General features: G+C 34.9%; 1 protein-coding gene across 1 annotated transcript; it reads right to left on the bottom strand.

The window, feature by feature from the left end:
• Positions 1-1,143: 1,143 nt before the first annotated feature.
• LOC132735653 (zinc finger protein 423-like) lies at positions 1,144-20,540 on the bottom strand. The gene is made up of 2 exons (XM_060722628.1): positions 20,486-20,540; positions 1,144-7,649 (listed from the first exon to the last, which is right to left on the bottom strand). Exon 2 carries the CDS (start codon positions 7,629-7,631, stop codon positions 2,439-2,441), a length of 5,193 nt encoding a protein of 1,730 aa, XP_060578611.1. The 5' UTR covers positions 7,632-7,649; positions 20,486-20,540; the 3' UTR covers positions 1,144-2,438.
• Between the last annotated feature and the right edge of the window lie 716 nt (positions 20,541-21,256).

Below are 21,256 nucleotides of genomic sequence, written 5' to 3'. Positions count from 1 at the left end.
CTGACCAGAACAAGGCGATGATACGCACATCTCTGGATATTGAAGGTTCCCATAAAGTTTCATTGAATTCCAGTCGTTACTTGCAAAGAATGCCACAGAAAAAAAAATTGACCTATATAAATACTGCTTACAAATCAAGGGCCATTACTCTAAGTTAAATGGTCTGACCGGAACAAGGCGATGATATGCCCTACTCTTAGAATAGACAGTTTCCATAAAGTTTTGTTGAATTTCAGCCAGTTGGTGCAGAGAATTAGCGCAGAAACTATTATTGCACTATATGCATACTGCATAACTAATAAAGGGCCATATCTCTTAGTTAAATGGTCTGACCGGAACTAGGCAACGATTTGCGCATCTCATCTTGGTATTGAATGTGTCCATAAAGTTTCATTAATTTCCAGAAAGTAGTTGTAGAGAACTTACGTGGAAACGACAAATGGGCCGGATGGAAGGACGGACAGTCGGACAAATGGGCCGGATGGAAGGACAGACGGAAGCCCGGACGGATGGACAACACCAAAACAATATCCCCCTCCCGTTTCCATCGGGAAAGGGGGATAAGCATCTATTTTTAGCCCTCATGACCCAGATGTTCAATGAGCAGAGCCATTTAAAGAATTTTATTAATTTTATTTGGGCTTCCTTTTAGGAACATCCTAGGAATACTTCAAAAAGTTTGGCCCAATAAATATTTAAAATGTTTACTAAAATATATCCAATTTTTAATGATATGATAAGCACACACAAATTTCCCAAATATAAGCAATATGGTCATTTCTAACAACAAGAGGGCCACGATGGCCCTGAAATCGCTCACATGTATTAAGGTCCCTGGGCCTAGGCCAATTTTAAACCAGGGGCTTTTATTTAGACAAACTTGGTAGATATTCAAAAGAAGATATTGCATGCTTAGTATCTAAACTCTAGCTCTTTGAGTTTTTTATAAGAAAGTTTTTTTAAGTTTTTATTATACACATATAAGGAAAATCAATGACCGCCGGGGCAGAGCCAATTTAAACCCCAGGGCTCTTATTTGAACAAACTTGGTAGACGTTGTTACATGAAGAAGGTGTTTCATGCTTAATATCTAAGTTCTAGATATTTTTTTTTTTAAAGATTTTGTAAGGTTTTTACTATATAAAAAATAGGGAAATCAATGACTCCCTCGGGCTGGGCCAATTTTTACCCCAGGGCTTTTATTTGAACAAACCTGGTAGACACCCACTAGAAGATGTTTCATGCTTTATATCTAAGCTCTAGCTATTTGGGTTCTTTAAAAGAAGATTTTGTAAGTTTTTACTATATACAAATAAGGAAAATCAATGACCCCCTGGGGCGGGGCCAATTTTTACCCTAGGGCATTTATTTGAACAAACTTGGTAGACACCCACTAGAAGATGTTTCATGCTTCAAATCTAAGCTCTAGCTTTTTTTGTTTTTTAAAAGAAGATTTTTTAAGTTTTTATTTTATACAAATAAGGAAAATAAATGACCCCCTGGGGCGGGGTCAATTTTTACCCCAGGGTTTTTATTTGAACAAACTTGGTAGACACCCACTAGAAAATGTTTCATGCTTAATATCGAAGCTCTAGCTATTTGGGTTCTTTAAAAGAAGATTTTGTAAGTTTTTACTATATACATGTACAAATAAGGAAAATCAATGACCCCCTGGGGCGGGGCAAATTTTTACCCCATGGCTTTTATTTGAACAAACTTGGTAGACACCCACTGGATGATGTTTCATGCTTAATATCTAATCTCTAGCTATTTGGGTTCTTTAAAAGAAGATTTTTAAGTTTTTACAATATACTAAAAAGGAAAATCAATGACCCCAAGGCCAATTTTGACCCTAGGGCATTTATTTGAACAAACTTGATAGACACCCACTAGAAGATGTTTCATGTCAAATATTTAAGCTCTAGCTCTTTCGGTTTTCTAAAAATAGATATTCTAAGTTTTTTCTTTCAGTTGCCATGGCAACCAGAGTTCTGCTTGGAATTAAATTCTTTGAACAATTTTTAAAGTTGACTACCAAAGGAACATTCCTGTGAAGTTTGGATGAAATTGGCTTAGCTGTTTATGAGGAGATGTCGTTTAAAGTAAAAGTTTGCGGATGGCCGGACGAAAGGCGATCACAAAAGCTCACCATGTCACTTTGCGACAGGTGAGCTAAAAAATCATGCTAAAAATAACTGCTACGAAATAATTATTATACATCAAACATTGAATATTATACAATAATTCAAACCAAAAAAATTACATTCATATGGGTTACTAAGTACATATATTCAACACTATACAACATGCCAACGTCTTATTCACCCTACATCTATATGAACTTAAGAGTTCGCTTACAAAGGAAACACTGTCTCCCTTTAACATTAATTACCAATTTTTCTTTAACTTCATTATCAACATCAACATCACTGCCAACACTATTTCTTAAACTCCTTCGGGTGCATTCTTTTAATATGTCTTAAAAGAATACCGTTTGTTTTAGAATTTGTTCCACAGAATTGACAGGTATGTTTTTGTACTGTGAAGTTTTTGCTTAGTTTCTCCAGATGGATCCTTTTGACATGTTTTATGAGGTCAGTATGTGTTTTAGAACTTTTCTTGCAGAATTGGCATGGGAACTTCCTTTCCAATGAATGAATCAGTCGATGGTTTATAAGATAGTTTTTGGTTGCAAATGATTTCTTGCATATCTCACACTGAAAATCTTTCTTTCCCCCATGTGCAGATACTGTATGCAAGTGTAAAGCTTCCTTTCTTGGGAACCCTTTCCCACAAGACGAACACGTGAATGGCAACGTGTTACTGTGTAGAAGTTGGTGCCTCTTTTCACCTTTCCGAGAAGCAAATTCTTTCTTGCATATTTCGCAACTAAACTGCTTGCCAAGAACATTAGGTGCTTTTTCTTTTTGCTTTAATTCAACTGTAATATTATTACAATTAGTTTTAATTTCAAAGGCCTTCTCTTGATCCATATCTTCCTCAGTATATTTGGAACTCCTATAGTCTATACCATTACTTGTTTTAGCCAAGTCATTATTTGCATTTCTGTCTTCCTGGTCAGAGTTCTTTTCTTTATTCAAATTCCGATCCCTTTCTTCGTCTAATTCCTCTATCTGGTTTTCTAAACCATTATCTACAACATCATTATCATTTTCACCAGTATCATCTTCAAAGTGAATATCATTCGTTTTTAATGTATCAGATTTCGAAAATGATGATTTTGACAACAAATGCTTCGCTTTTATGTGTTTTCTAACATCGCTTCTGTTTTTGTACGTTTTCTCACAAGTGCCACACTTAAACTGTCTAAATTTTGTATGACTTATTCTATGTTTTTTCATATAATGATTCGTTGCAAATGTTCTTTTGCATACATCACACTCAAATAATTTCTTGCCTGTATGGACATTTATCACATGTATATTTAAATAATCTTTTCGAGGGAAGCCTTTCTTACAAACTGAACAAGCATAGGGTAACTTGTCACTATGTGAGTACATATGTCTCTTAAAATTACCGTCAGAAGTGAAAGTTTTGTGACATATTTTACAACTATTTTTAGTAACCCTTTGACATTGCTTATCCTTTAACTGTGATGCTACGTCATGTATTTCTATTGTTTGAACGCAATCAACATTATCTACAGCTGTAGCATTTTCTTTATCACTTACCCCATTAATACCAGTCCTATCTTGACTTTTTTTACTTTTTAAAAGTTCTGAACTTTTGACACAATTATCCATCACATCAGTTAGCATGTGTGCAGTTCTTTCATCAGAATCTAAATCAGTTGCTCTATTCAAATTGCTGTCACTATCAAATGACACACCTATTGTATCATCATCTGCCTTATTTATTTTCCCTTCATTATGTCCTTGTGCTTTGTTAGCAATCTTTTCACAAGCTTCCAATCCACTTAATCCGACTTCCAGCGAATCTTCATCATTCCTCATAGCAGGGGTTAAATCTGATTTATCCTGAGATTTAGATACCTTAGCATGACTTCTTTTAGCATGTTTATCACGATCATGTTTTGTTTTAAAAGTTTTCGTACATAAATCACATTGAAAATTTCTAACATTTACATGCCTTGCTTTATGATTTTTCAAGTCATTTTTTGTAGCAAATGCCTTATTGCATACTTCACACTCAAATGTTTTTTCTCCACTATGGGCATTTATCATATGTAATTTCAACTGATCATTTCTCGAGCAGCCCTTGTCACATACTGAACAAGTATAGGGAAAAATGTCATTATGCAGGATCGAATGTCTTCTTCTATGATACAACTTTGAAAAAGTTATCTGACAAATTTCACAAGTAAGACTGGTATTTAAATCCTTCTGCCCTTGTTTTGTCCTGATCTTTGGGTAAATTCTTCTTCTTCTATTGCCATTCGATTCAGTCACGCTCAAAATGTTCACATCTGTGTCTGTTAAATTCTCTTTATCATCAATGGTCACAGAACGTTCATTTACATAATTGTCACCGTTACGAGATTCACCTTCATTTGCATTATTACCACTGTTGCCAACACCTAGATCCTCATAACCTGTAAGATCTGATTTACGTCCAGGTGTTTGGATCTGTGAATGATTATGTCTCCTCATATGCTTTTGTAGATCATGTTTTGTTTTAGATTTTTTCAAACAAATATTACATTGAAAATTTCGTATGTTTGTGTGTCTGACTTTATGACTATTCAACAAAAACTTCCTTGCAAAAGATTTCTTACATATATCACATTCAAATAATTTAATTCCCGTATGAGCATTTATCATGTGAATCTTTAGGGATTCTAAACGCGGAAAGCCTTTTTCACACACTGTACATACATGTGGCATTTTTTCACAATGTAAAATCATGTGTGTCTTCAAAAAACTCGGGCAACTAAACATCCTACCACATATTCTACATACATTACTGTTGTTTGCTGATGCTATTTCTTGTCTTTGTTGTGAGTTAACTACATGCACCGTGTTACTTTGTTCTAATATTTCATCTACATTCTTAACGCGTTTTAAATCATCCTCACTAGCAATTACAGTCTCTACATTGGTTGTTTTAGTTATACATGTAATATCTTCTTTATTCACTCTTTGATTCTCATTTTTGTCAAAGTCATCAATACCAGCTTCATACACCTTTCTATTTATATCCACATTTCCAGAGTCTTTTGACCTCAAATCATTATCACTGTCCACGATTGTATCGTGTATTTTACTTTTTGTATTTGCCAAAACAACTGTGTCTGATGAAACACTATTTTTACTATTACCACCTTTCGCAGCTGTTTTCCTTTTTGTAAAGGTTTCTTGAAACAATGCAAAGATTGCTGTCTCGGGGTCAACGCTTACTTTCTTTGTTTTACTTTTCCCTGAATGTTTGCTACTTATATGATGTTTAAGCCCTCTTTCTGTTTTGTAAGTATTCCCGCATGTAAAGCATAAACAACTACTGCCAGATAATCCATTTGTTCCAAGTTCCTTCGAAATCTTGTTTGTTGCAAAACTCTTTTCATCGTCCTGGTCCTGAATGCTATTACTTTCCTCAGAGTTTCTAATGGCTATTTCATCTACGGATCTACCATTTTCAAACATACCTTTTGATTTATTTATTGGATTACTTAAAGACTCTCTGAATATTTCAACAGCGTCACTTTTATTTTCGGCAGCAAATTGTGCATATGTTGTCTTCAATTTATCACAGTTAACAAAGTTTGGATCCTCATGCAGTTTTGGCACATGGACTTTTTTGATATGCTTTGAAAGATCACCCTGACTTCTGTATCTTTTCACACAAATACTACACGAGAAATTTTTCACTGAGGAATGTCTAAGTTTATGTTTTTCTAAATATTGTTTCTTGGCAAACAATTTCTTACACACATCACACTGGAAAGATTTTTTCCCATTATGAACAGTTATCAAATGGTTTTGAAATACATCACTGCGCTTAAATCCACGTTTGCATAATGAACAGGTAAACAGACAATAGTCACTGTGAACAAACATATGTCTCTTAAGGTGACATGCATTTTTAAATTCTTTGTTACAAACTGTGCATTTATGCGAGTCTCTCCTTTTAATTTGTATCTCTTGATCTTCATTCATTACACCATTAGTTGTTTGATTTGCACAATTTTCATCAGCAGTTGTTGCAGGCAAGTCCATCAAATGACTCTCAGTAAGCTCAGGCAAGTATTCTGAAGAATCTTTGTTGACAGCAAGTTCAAGCAAATCTTTTGAAGGAATTTCATTGGTAGTAGAATCTTGGAAGTCAGCCAACTCTTTCTCAGGACTTTCATTTACAGTAAGCTCAGGAATGTCCTTTGAATGACACTTCTCCGCATTTTTTTCAGATAGGTTCAGTGAATGACTTTTAGAAACAGTAACATGAGGCAAGTCCTGTGTATTACTTTCATTCGTTATACGCTTAGGTAATCCTTTTGTCTTCTTTGATTTTTTTACATACTCAAAACAGCCATTGTGTACTTTTTGTAGATGGTCCCTCAAGTCCCACTTATCATGGAATTTTTCCTTGCACTGATTACAATCAACGTTTGCCTCATGGAAATGATTCTTAATATGAGTAATCAGCCTATTTTTTGATGAAAATTTTTTGGAGCAAGTATCACACCGGTAATACCCGTGTTCTAAATCAACATGAGTCTGCAAAGATCTTAGACTGATAAATCGTTTACAACATATGGAGCAATACAAATGTTTGTCCAGGACATGAGAGTAAAAGTGTACTTTCAATTTTGTTTTGTTAGAATAGGATTTTGAACAAATGCCACAAATAAACCTTGTCCCAATTTCCTTAAACAAATTTGTATAAGAATAGCCTTCTGGCAGGTCGTCATTTTTCTCACTATTTAGTGAATGGTCACTTTCTGTAGCTTTGTTTTCTGTATTGGTGGACGAAGTGGAATACAAATAAAGTAACATTTCAATGGTTGGTTTTGTCTTAAATTTTGCATTCATTTTCTGTTCAGTTTTCAAATCAACAAAATCTAAATATTCATCAATATATTGTTTATTTTCAGCTGCCTTTTGTTCTTCTGTAATAAATACACTCTGATGCTCACTCAAGTCATAAGTTAAGTGTTCAATAGGTTTATCAACCAACTTGTCTACTTTTTCATTGTGATTGGTATTATCAACCATATCTTCATTTATGTCATCCACATCCATCTCAATAACCAACTTGTCTTCTTTTTTACTATGATCAATATTATCAGGCATATCTTCATTTATGTCATCCAAATTCATCTCAATTACCAACTTGTCTTCTTTTTTACCATGATCAATATTATCAACCATATCTTCATTTATGTCATCCAAATCCATCTCAATAAATTCATTAATGTTATCCTCAAGGGAAGACTGGGCAAGCTTTTGTAGAAACTGCACCATATTATTAGCAGCTTCATTATCTTCTACTGATTCAAAATTCTGTTCAAAAATATCGGTCATGTCATCATTTATGACTAACTGGTTTACTGGTTGAGGCTCTAAGACATTTTCTTCAACTAATTCATCACCATTAAAGCTTTGTTGTAACCAATAGGCCTTTTCACTCTGGCCAGGTTTTAATGTTTTATCCATTGCGGACAAGTCTTGTTACTGAAAAAGAAAAAGCATATTGTTAAAGGAACTCCACTGAGGTAAAAAAGCAAACAAAGTGAGGCACTTCAAACGGAAAACTCTGCAAAGGATAATAAAGAAATATGCACAGAATTAAATTGGAAATCAATTTTTTGGCAACACTTTTCATTTTTGGTTATTTTGTGCAATAAAATGATAATTCTGGAAAAACCGGGAGAGGAAATAATCTGAAAATGTGCATTAATGTTATCAGTCTAGACATATATCAGCATTAATGGTACACAAATATAAATATGGGGGGGGGGGGTTGGTCCCATCAAGTCGAAAAACCTCAAAGGAGTCCCTTAAAGATGCATTATTTAATATCAGACAATCACACTATGCTTCAGAAATAAATAATTTGTTAATTCTCAGGAGGATAAAGCATTCAAAGAATGGTTTTAGAGCATGATTGAATGGTTTTAGAGCATGATTGATGCTTATTACCTTAAATAAGCACTGAATGTAAAATTATAGGTGACCCATATTCGAACTTGACCTAGAAATCATCAAAACAAACTTGCAGACCAATTTCCAGAATATTTGAATAACAACAGTAGCCACTAGAGAGTTAACAAGATTTTTCTATTTTTAGTCCCTGTGACCTAGTATTTCATCCAAGATACCCATGTTTGAACTCATACGAGCATAACTCATAACTAGAAAAGCATCCTGACCGAGTTTGATGACAAATGAGTCAAAAATATTACCACTACTAGAGTGTAAACAAGTTTTTTTCCTAATTGTGTGACCTAATTTTTGACCCCAGGTGACCCATATTCGAACTTAAGTTAACCTAGAAAATATCAAAACAAACTTTCAGACTAATTTCAAGTGATTTTTTATCAAAGCAGTAGCTACTAGAGTGTTAACAAGATTTTTCTATTTCTAGCTCCTGTGGCCTACTTTTTCATCAATAGCTACTAAAGTGTTTACACAGTTTTTCCATAGATTGGCGGTGTGATCTAGTTTTTGACCCCAGGTGACCCATATTCAAAAAAACTTGACCTAGAAATCATCAAAACAAACTTTCAGACCAATTTCCAAGATATTTGGATCAAAACAGTAGCCACTGGAGTGTTAACAAGATTTTTCTTGCATATCAGACAGGATTATCTACCATTTACACCGGTGCTAGAAAACTCTGTCTTACACCCCCAATGTAAGACAAGTCGCGTGCTGTTAATGACGTAATTGATGCGCGCCTTTTATGAATGAATTGCGTTCTAAGGATGACGTCACTTAACCATCATGAATGAATTGTACGTTCATACGCTACTATAAGAAACAAGAGCCCGGTATGAGCCGGGTGATGCTCCCCGAACAGGTTTTGGACACAGGAAAGTACACCTCTTGTAGTTTCAGAGTTATGTCCCTGGAAAAAGTTCAGAGTGCAATAATTCCAAAATTAGGCAAGGCAGAGTTACTGTTCTTTGCACTGCACTTCTAATCAATGTGATCTATCAACCTACAAAGTTTCTTGATGATACCTCTTATGATTTCTTAGTTATGTCCGGGACAACTTCAAAAAGTAACAAGAGCGATCAGTAATCACATGTGTCGCCAAATAATGGCCAATTTCATGTTGGGACAAATTTTGTGACAGACGGACAGACAGACAGACAGTGCACAACTAGACTTGGTACTGATCAATCATGTAAAGTTTGGATAAAATTGCACCAGTAGCTTATGAGGAGTAGTCCGGACAAGCTTTTGCGTATCTGGCAACACACAGAAAAAAATACCTTTTTATCAAAGGGCCATAACTCAGCCAAAAATCATTCAACCGGAAAACCCGTGCAATATGCGCAGGACTTGAGCTACAGATCAATCCTGTAAAGTTTCATTGAAATTGCATAAGTGGTATAAGAGAACTAGTCCGGACAAACTTTAAAAATAAAAATAATTAAAGGGCCATAACTCTGACAAAAATCATTGAACCGGAAAATTCTGACAATATGCACAACTAGACTTGGAACTGATCATTCCTGTAAAGTTTGGATGAAATTGCATCAGTAGTTTATGAGGAGTAGTCCGGACAAGCTATTGTGTATCTGGCAACACACAGAAAAAAACACCTTTTTATCAAAGGGCCATAACTCGGCCAAAAATCATTCAACCGGAAAACCCTTGCAATATGCGCAAGGACTTGAGCTACAGATCAATCCTGTAAAGTTTCATTGAAATTGCATTAGTGGTATAAGAGAAGTAGTTATGACAAACTTTAAAATTAAAAATTATTAAAGGGCCATAACTCTGACAAAATTCATTGAACCGGAAAATGCTGACAATATGCACAACTAGACTTGATACTGATCATTCCTGTAAAGTTTGGATGAAATTGCACCAGTAGTTTATGAGGGGTAGTCCGGACAAGTTTTGTGACGGACGGACGGACAGACGGACGGACGGACGGACGGACAGACGGACAGACAGACGACGGAGAAGTGATCCCTATATGTCGCCACTACTCCGTAGAGGCGACACAAAAATAAACAAAGGGCAATAACTCCAGAATTAGGCAAGGCAGAGTTATGATTATTGTGCACTGCACATTTACCCATTGAGATATATCTACCTACAAAGTTTCATGTTGATATCTCTTATAGTTTTACAGCTATGTCCTGGACAAGATTTTTCTAAAAGGGGAGATAATTAAAAAATGATGCTTAACAGAGTTATGGTACTTTTGCACTGCACCTCTTCTCAATGAGATCTATCTACCTACAATGTTTTATCTTGATATCTCTTATAGTTTTAGAGTTATGTTCCGGACAAACTTCAAAGCGTTAAAATTAACAAGGGCAATAACTCCAAAATTAAGACAAAAAGCGTTATTGTTTTTATTCACTGCACATCTACCCATTGAGATCTTTTCACCTACAAAGTTTCATGTTGATATCTCTTATAGTTTTAGAGCTATGTCCCGGACAAGATTTTTCTATAAGTGGAGATAATTCAAAAACCGGGCAAAATAGAGTTATAGTTCTTTGACACTGCACTCCCCCTCAATGCCCTCTACCATTGTATAAAGTTTCAACAAATTATCTCCAAGGGTTTTCAAGTTATGCTCCGGACAAGACAACGGACGGACAGACGGACGGCCGGACGGACAGACGGACGGCCGGACGGACAGACGGACAAGAAGCCGACCATATGCTCCCCCGAAATTTTTTGGGGAGCATAAAAAGTCCGTAATGAGAATAACAGCTTTCGTAATTTCTGTTCTGAAAATAATTGATATACAATATGCAAGAAAAAGAATCAAACACCGGTTGTCGGTACAGACGGGAATATCTAGCTCTCAGGTAACTGTTTAGCGGAAACTCGGCAGAGCCTCGTTACCGCCGTTAACAGTCACCCTCGAGCTAGATATTCCGGTCTGTACCGGCAGCCGGTGTAAGATTCTTATATTCTATTTTTAGATCCTGTGACCTAGTTTTTTTATCAAAGTTTGATGATGATTGTGGCAAAAATGTGACAACTAGAGTGTTAGTGAACAAATGTGGACGGACAACAAATGACGGACGATGCCTACAAGCGATGGTCATTCAACGATCCTAAAAGCTTACCCTGAGCTAGCTCAGGTGAGCTAAAAACATCTTTTTATATGCCCGAAAGAACTTTGGGCACATTATGTTATACCCCTTGGCGTCTGTCTGTCCGTCCGTCTGTTAGCAATTTGGTTTCCAGAGCATAACTTAAATTCCATTTGGCCCACAGTATTCAAACTTCATAGGATGATTGCCCATATTGGGAAGATGACCCCTAGTGTTTTTGAGGTCACAAGGTCAAAGGTCAAGGTCACTATTACCCTAAAACTGAAAATGGTTTCCGGAGCATAACTTAAGTTCCATTTGGCCCACAGTTTTCGAACTTCATAGGATGATTGTCCATATTGGGTAGAAGAATCCTATTGATTTTGGGGTCACAAGGTCAAAGGTCAAGGTCACTATTACCGTAAAACTGAAAATGGTTTCCGGAGCATAACTTAAGTTCCATTTGGCCCACATTATTCAAACTTCATAGGATGATTGCCCATATTGGGTAGAAGACCCCTATTGATTTTGGGGTCACAAGGTCAAAGGTTAAGGTCACTATTAGCTAAATACTGAAAATAGTCTCCGGAGCATAACTGAAGTTCCATTTGGCCCACAGTATTCAAACTTCATAGGATGATTGTCCACATTGGGTAGAAGACCCCTATTGATTTTGGTGTCACAAGGTCAAAGGTCAAGGTCACTATTAGCTTAATACTGAAAATGGTTTCCAGAGCATAACTTAAGTTCCATTTGGGCCACAGTATTCAAACTTCATAGGATGATTGTCCATATTGGGTAGAAGACCTCTATTGATTTTTGGGTCACAAAGTCAAAGGTCAAGGTCACTATTACCCTAAAACTGAAAATGGATCTGCAGCATAACTTAAGTTCCATTTGGTCCACAGTATTCAAACTTCATAGGATGATTGTCTATATTGGGTAGAAGACCCCTATTGATTTTGGGGTCACACGGTCAAAGGTCAAGGTCAGTATTACCCTAAAACTGAAAATGGTTTCCGCAGCATAACTTAACTTCAATTTGGCCCACAGTATTCAAACTTCATAGGATGATTGTCCATATTGGGTAAAGACCCCTTTTGATTTTGGGGTCACAAGGTAAAAGATCAAGGTTACTATCACCTTTAAACTGGAAACAGTTTTCACTCAATAACTCAAGCATTAATCCACCTACAGCTGTAAAATTTTATAGGATTCACAGCTTTATACCCCTGACGTCTTTTCGTCCATCCGTTGTAGCATTTTTACTTACAAGATAACAACTTGATGGTGGTGCTTTGAAAACAGCAACTGTATATATATACATGAATGTTCTTCAGCTATAAAGGAGGATTGATTTTTGAAGGAGGTAATACTGTATTTAATTCCCATGTCTTACAAATGCTTCATCCTTACTAAAAGAACAAGAATCTGTGTTTGATAAACACAAATGTCCCCGCGCTCACTGTTTTCAATAATTTAACTTTAGAGAGTGAAGTAGCTAATTTGTATGTGTCTCCTCACCTGAGCATGTTTTACTCTATCCTTCAGTTTCTTTTCAATCTTAGCCTTTTCATCTTGATTATTTCTCTCAAAAGCCTTTAGCTATTAAACTCTGTAAGTAAATGCCTTCATTAATTGTTAACACTTTTTTAAATGATAAGAAAGAACAATTTGTTACTAAGAGATGCAAGCAAATTATTGCAGTTCATGAAGAAAACCAATCATGTGTAGAAATCTGTAATTGGCACCCTTAATCTTGACCAACTGACCCCTACCTCTATCAAAAGGAAGAATATCATGTAAGTTATCTTCCTACCAATTATAATACAAATCTGTCAATAAATAAAGGCTGTATGAGCAAAAGTGTAAAAATCTATTTTTAGCACTGGTGACCTTGACCCAACTGACCCCTACCTCCATCCAAATGAAAATACCTCAATTTTATGTTCCTACAAAATATACAAGACATCTGTCGATAGAATAAGGTTAATACACCTGTAAAAGTGTAAAAAATCTATTTTTGACATTGGTGACCTTGACCCAAATGACCCCTAAAGGAAAAGGAAGAGGACCTCCCTTGGTATGACTATTATAAACATGAAAGACATTAACTTAACTAGAACTCCGCGAGTCGGATGTGTCGCCTTGTGAACAATGTAGTTTAGGGGAAATGGCCAGGACAAAAATGAAATATGAAAAATAACAAAGGGCAATAAGTGCAGAGCAGCAGTTTCTGTACACTGCACTTCTTATCAATAAGATCTATCATTCTATGATGTTTCAAGTCCATAGCTTTCATACTTGAGGAGAAATGACCAGGACAAAAATAAAGTAAGAAAATCAACAAAGGGCAATAACTCAAAAATAAGAAATGCAGAGTATCAGTTCTTATGCACTGCACTTCTTTTTAATGAGAACTATCATCCTATGAAGTTTCAAGTCCATAACTTTTATACTTTCGGAGAAATGGCCTGGACAAAAATTAAGTATGAAAATTAACAAAGGGCCATAACTCAAAAATTAAGAAATGCAGAGTACCGATTCTTGTGCACCGCACTTCTTAATAATGAGATCTATCATCCTATGAAGTGTCAAGTCCATAGCTTTTATACTTAAGGAGAAATGGCCCGGACAAAATTAAAGTATGAAAATAAACAAAGGGCAATAACTCAAAAAATAAGAAATGCAGAGTACCAGTTCTTGTGCACTGCACTTCTTCTTAATGAGACCTATCATCCTATGAAGATTCAAGTCCATGGCTTTTATACATTAGGAGAAATGGCCCGGACAAAAATAAAGTATGAAAATTAACAAAGGGCAATAACTCAAAAATTAGGAAGTGCAGAGTACTGGTTCTTGTACACTGCACTTCTTAATAATGAGATCTATTATCCTATGAAGTTTCAAGTCCATAGCTTTTTTAGTTGAAGAGAAATGGCCCGGACAAAATTAAAGTATGAAAATAAACAAAGGGCAATAACTCAAAAAATAAGAACTGCAGAGTACCGGTCCTTGTGCACTGCACTTCGGGTTATTGAAAGAAGCATGCATACCAAGTTTGAAGTCAATCAGACTTATAGTGACTGAGTTATGCTTCGGACAAGCTTTAGGGGACGCCGACGCCGACAACGACGCCGACACAGACGCCGCCGACAAAAGTAACCCCTATATGTCACCTTAGAGGCGACACAAAAATAAAGGCTGTATGAGCAGAAATGTTTACATTTATTTTTTTTACACAAGTGACCTTGACCCTGACCTAGAGATGCCTAATGCTACAAAGAATTAGAGGACCGTTAAAGGTATCCACCTACCAAATATGAAAGAAATCATTAAATAAATTAAGTAATTAGGTGAAATTTTTTGATACATCCAACTTGGCGGAAAAGGTTAACCATACAAGGCTCTATTTTCAAAGCGATAAAAAGGGAAATTACTGGGAAATGCATGGCACATTTCAGGGCATTTTTTGCCAAAATTGTGAAGGGGCCTGGGCCTGTCCATTTTGTGAAAAAAGCGCGATATGTCATAAAATTGTGAAACAAGAGCTGTCGGTAGGACGGCAACGCTCGACTATTCTTAGTGCTTGATAGTAAAAAAAATGCTTGATACAGTTACCTCCTCCTGAATATTTGAGGTATTACAAAAAACTTTAACATAAATTCTAAGTCAAAAAAGGGGCATAATTCTGTCAAAATGCTTGATAGAGTTACCTCCTCCTGTCTACAAGTTGGGGTCATGATGGTGAACAAGTGTGCAAAGTTTCAAAGCCATATGTCAATGGACTTTGAAAATATTTGAACTATTACAAAAACTTTAACATTAGTGGTTACGCCGACGCAGACGCCGACACCGACACTGACGCCGACACTGACGCCGACGCTCGGGTGACTGCAATAGCTCTACTTATTCTTATCGAATAGTTGAGCTAAAAATGACATAATAAAATTTGCCATTTAATGAAATTTTGAAACAGGAAATGATGAAGCTTGATAATAATTTCTGTAAAATCTGCTTTGAGCTGGTACATTAATCTGGTAAACATGCACAAATACCATATAACTTGATTAAAACTATTTACATGTTTGCAATAGGGAAAAATCAAGTTTTACCAGAAGGTAAACAATGAAATTTGAAGACAAAGTCACAAAACTTTATGAAATCTCTTTTGAAATTGTGAATTTTTTCCTGCCTCTTTGTGAAAAAAAGTGCACTTTTGAATTGTGAAGGGGCCTGTTATCAGCCCCTGTTATAGAAGGAAAAAATGCCCTGCATTTATATAACTTGGCAATATCATGTACATTGTATTGATAAGTAAGTGTAAAAATTATTAAGCCATTAGTTCAGATAGAACATAAGATATTTCCAACTTGCCGGTTTAGGTTAACCATTATTCATTTTTTAAGTGCTGAAAAGGGCCATAACTTGGTGCAAATGGAAGCCATAGTTATGTAACTTGCCCAGATCATATACTTTGTATGGATTAGTAAGTGTGTAAATTATGAAGCCATTGGTTCAGGTAGAACTTATGAAAAATGCAACTTGCCGTTCTAGGTTAACCTCCTACGGACAGAAGGACGTTCCAACATTTTGGGTTTAGGGGCTATTTTCTTTGTTATTTTCTTTGTTTTCTTAAGGGCTACTAGCCCATAAACCCTTTGATCATGGAATGAACCTATTGTTCTCTTTTGTTCTCTTTACTGTTATATAGCACCTAAACCCAAAATGTTTGCTCGGACGCACAGACAGACGAAGGGACTGTTCAATTACTATATGCCCGGGGGCATAAAAAGTACTTTCAGGCATATAATTCTCTGCCTAGCGGTGCTATTATAGTGCCATAACTTGGCCAAAAATCATTCAACCGGATATCGTATGCAATATGTGCAAGGATTTGAGCAACAGATCAATCCTGTAAAGTTTCATTGAAATAGCATAAGTGGCATAAGAGGAGTAGTCCAGACAAACTTTAAAAATTAAAATTATTAAAAGGCCATAATTCGGACAAAAATCAATGAACTGGCAAATGCTGACGAAAAGCACAACTAGACTTGGTAGTTGGTACTGATCATTCCTGTTAAGTTTGGATGAAATTGCACCAGTAGTTCATGAGGATTAGTCCGGAGACAAATATGCGAAAACGTGTCAAACACAAACAAAATTTATTTCTCAGTATTTAAGCGGTCAATTGATTCCCGCTCCAATGTAACAGGTAGGCTGTCTGATAAGCTAATGATATTTTACATCCCACAATATAAAATTATGTGAAGGGGGGTGGGAGTACTAATTTTATAACTGATACCGATTTGCCCGAGTGGCCATGATTTGCATACATAGAATAACTAGAAATTTGTCAACAATTTGCTTTACGTAACAAATAATTATGTGTAAATTAAACAATCGGCGATTTTCTTCCTAATATTAGCTGTACCGAATAACGGACCCATTCACAATCTGAATCACCAATGGTCTTTCACAATTTTTAGAATGGGTCGGCAACAGACCCATTCACAATTCTGTAAAAATTCACAATCTACATAAATTCAGCTTAAAATTTTGTCTTTTTCCTGATTTTTTTCTAATATAAGTGATTAAAATCTCAATTTGTCTTTGCTTTGATGTATTGTTACTTCACCTTACTGCCGATATTCAAACTAAAGGTTGCAATCTCCTATGCAGTGATCTCTCCTTATCAGTATAGAGACCAGTCTGCCACCACGTACATTTTTAAAAATATTTTTTTATTTTATATTTTTTAGCTTTTGAATTTATTTTTCATTATTTTGTATACTTTTGATTTTTTGATAAATAAAACGAACACAGGTACGAAAAGTTAAAAATAAAACAGAAAGAGAAAAATGATGTTAGATTTTCAATGTAAAGGTTGATATTTACATTTGAATTTTGATGTTACGTCATGTGAATTTCATCATCAAGTGACGTGTGTGAAAGTACTGATTAAAATTCTGCCAAGGAAGGTAATCACTGAGGAGTTTGCGAAAAATGCTTTGCTACCAATTTGATTCAGATTTTTTTCATTACAGTTTAATCCAGTAAATGTCCGAAACGGCATAAAAGTATGTTAAACCAGGGATTTTCAATTAGACATGTTAGATAAAACCAAAATTAATGGGAATTTTGCAGCAGTATTTTTTAATAATTTAAACTTTGTGAACAAAGGTTTTTATAAAGCACAATGAATTTAGATTAGTCTTTCAGTCGTACCGTTATAAATAATGTAACACATTTTTCAGCGAACTGGTCAAAATTTTTAGAACATTTTCTGATAAAGTTGAACATTGCAAACAAATCCAGGGGGTTTTTTTAGGAAAAGGGGAAGACGCTGGACGCTGATAGGGAGGGGGAAAAAATATTCGCAAAAAGTCAATTTAGGGAAAATTAAAATGTAAACAGAAAACCCTGTTATACATACTGTATACTAAACTACTATACATAGTAGAGAGTCTAAACAACATCTGTTTTTCCTTAAATACTTTATCATCATGCAAAGTATTATTATTTGCAGTACAACATCTTAATATGTGTGGTGATGAATGATTTTATACTTTCTTACTTTAGTAAAAAATTAACCAAGAAAATGATGATATTTAATTTTTGATAGCATTTGATTTCCGGAAATAGTACCGTTCAGTACGGAAAATAGCCAAGAAAAAAAAATGGCAGCCCCCATGTTCACACACTAGTACTTGAAGATTTCTGCAATTTTTTTGGATATTTTGTGCAACAATTGGTTGATTTCATTTCCTGAGATGGAAAAGCTTGATATTTTTTACCTTTTAAGTATTTAATCCCTTAACAGTTTAATGGGAAAATAGAATTTTGGGAGAAAAATCTTGGCTATTTACCGAGGGGATGACGCCGACTATCGGTGTCAATTTGTTAGTAAAAAAAACACCCTGAAATCTGATATAAATACGGGGTAAACATCCGGTAATGGTGAAACAGACGAAAAATGTCCTCGAAGTGTGGGAAATTCTTTGTGAAATATCTGAAAAAGAGTCATTTTGATGAATTTTCTTTTTTTATGAAAAAAAATCACAATTTGGATAAAAAAAAATTCACATTTGTCATGGTATGAGACCCATTCACAATTTTAGGAGAAAGATCGCTGACAATAATCACTTATTAATGCAGGGGTTTATTTAAGCGGACGCCCGCTTGCCCGCGTCAGGTAGAAATCGCTGCGGGCAAGTGAAATTTGAAAGCAAATTGCCCGGCGGGCAAGTGAATTTTCATTATGCCTTCTATTAGCTTTGATATCTTTTGCCGATAATACTTTTCTTTCCGTTCATATTACAGTCAAACAAGTGTATTTTTAACTGTTTCTGATTGTAGTTGGACTCCTATCAACCAATCAAATAACGTAAAAAAACTTTTTTCATTTGGCTTTATTTTCAAAATGGCGGGCGGCGCCGAAAGTTTTCCCATTTTTAAAAGAAAAAAGTCTACAGCAATTAAAGAAAAAGCCACAGCAAAGAAAACATCTGATTTTCTGAATAAATAGCATAAAATCACAAAAATTCAAGATGAGTTAAATGTCAATAAAGACTGACACATCTGCAAGGTTCAAGAAAGAACAGAAAAATCAGGCCGTAAAAATCTACTCCTTTGAATCCTGTACGCTATTTTTTTTATTCGTACGGTCATTCTTTAACTAACTGGCGTCGTCAACTCATTTGCAATAGGCCTATAGAATTTTTTAAAATTCGTCACCAGTAATCTTTTTTACACAAATCTTGACGAAAAATCATAATAGTCTTGAACTGTTGTTAATTTATTTTCCTTTCTCCCCTACAGCAATGTTTACAAATATTCTAGATCTATTAATAAACAGAATAAAATAATCCATATAATGTTTAAAATCCTTTTTGGTAACTATAAGTCATCTGAGGTCAATCTAGGTCATGCCTAATTTACGACCAAAACAGAAAAAAACCTCCTTAGGTGAAACATACAGCAAATGACGTATATTTCGTCTGACAGTTCTTTGAACCAGTCAGTGCTCTGAACTGTATGATTACTGCATGCGGTGAGTCCCTTTGATGTGACATAGGTTAAAACTTCAAATAAATTTCAATACACACAGGGAGGATAGGAATCAGACAGATCAATTTAAATTGAGTATAACACATCCTGTCATGGACTTGGAGCAACTTGTTGTTTTTAAAAATGAAATAAATTTGAAAGGTACATAGCTAGTTTGGTAATGCAAACAAAGCAAACATATTTTTGATATTTTACATTGTTTGAAATCAACAATAAACATTTAAATCCTATCACAATTTTCAACAATCAATGTACTGTTTCCTTTTTAAAGTTGTAATAGGGAATAAATATTTTTAAGGTGATAGCATCTGAATGTTAATATATTTTAAAAGTCACCTGGAATAGGGCCTAATTATTACCTGTAATTTTTATAAGCCTTAACAGATCACGACTATTGTTAATCTTCATTTTCATTTTACTATTTTGATGTGAGGAATCCCTGACATTTAGGAGTTTTTCTAAATTTAATCTCAGGGATTTCTATTGGATCCCGAGCAAAGACAGTTGTGTTGACAAGCAAAAAAACATATACAGTAGGGAATTTAGGACTATTTTACTATCTGAGGCATAAGTTGATAGGATCTGCAATAAATCTTATTTTTACCCATAATTTTTGCTTTGATTATTAACAATCTTCACATTTAAGATCGGGCAACCTGTTTTTCTTGGGGGCAAGTAGATTTTCAAAGTTACTTGCCCTTCGGGCAAGTGAAAGTCAAAACCTTAAGTAAACCCCTGTAATGACATTAATCTAATTTAATATTTATATATCTAAAAAATAAATATACAATCAGATTAGTAATTTTTAGTTCTGTTAAAATTCTAATTTCCTAATTTTATCACTAAATCAAGTACATCTCTAAGTCTTAAAATTATACAAAATAATGCAAAAATACCCAAACCATAAATATTTTTTAATCCAATTGAATTTTTTAAAAATGTTTAATATAAGGACAGGCAAATCGTCACTTAAATGGGACGAATCCTCAGTAAAGTGGAGTGAGTCATTATGGGGCGAATCATCAGTGGGGCGAATCGTTGCATCACAATAGATCCAAAATGTACGAGGTCCGAAATTTCTCATTAACTAATTTACAGCAAAACAGTTCTTTGTCCATTAAAATAATTTTACTTCCAGTAAATACAGCAAATTATTTAACACATTTATAAATACAAAATGAGAGCTGATTAGGACTTAAAGTTTACCATTTTATGGAAAATTCGGAAATTTGCTCGCGCCCAGATCAACATGTGTTAAAATAAAAGGGCGACAACTTTTGAAAAAAAGTGTAACCTATCCGGCACCCAGTCAAAACGTTGAAATTATATTTAGTTATCATATGTATTTAAACTTGGTAAATTCAGCTTAAGTGTTGGTAAAAAAATCAAGTTTGAAACCATAGCGACGACAATTACAAGCATATCACTGATAATTTCTTAGATATACATGTACAGTTATTGACTTTGTAGGCCTATATATTTTATACAATTATTGACTAGTGAGCCATTGAATATGATGTGATATTCACCGGCAGATGACATATTGACCGAGGCGATAGCCGAGGTCAATATGACTTTCTGCCGGTGAATATCACATCATATTCAATGGCTCACTAGTCAATAATTGTTTTATTATATGAAAAGGCTCAGAATTAAAAAAAAAATCACGAAAAAGTACAACCTTATATACATGTACAAATTTTGCCTCGTTGAAGCGCGGGAAAAAAGACGCACGTGTTAGGCGTGCAACGACTACGTGAACGCTGCGCATACGAAAGTAATTCAAGTTTATACTCATCATTGTGGTGTAGCCTTTAAGTATAACAGTAAAGTTATGATATTTTAATCGAGAAATATGCCATAAAGAAACAAAACGCAACAATTATTTTTTAATTAGCACACGTAATTAACAGTCTACGGTGAATGGTCATTGAATATGAGTCTCAATCTATTTTTATACTTGGAAAATCCAATTTA

The sequence above is a fragment of the Ruditapes philippinarum genome, unplaced genomic scaffold, assembly GCF_026571515.1.
Source record: "Ruditapes philippinarum isolate M1 unplaced genomic scaffold, ASM2657151v2 ctg599_1_1_1_1, whole genome shotgun sequence".
NCBI classification, from domain to species: Eukaryota; Metazoa; Mollusca; class Bivalvia; order Venerida; family Veneridae; genus Ruditapes; species Ruditapes philippinarum.
This window is presented reverse-complemented; position numbering and strand designations above follow the sequence as displayed.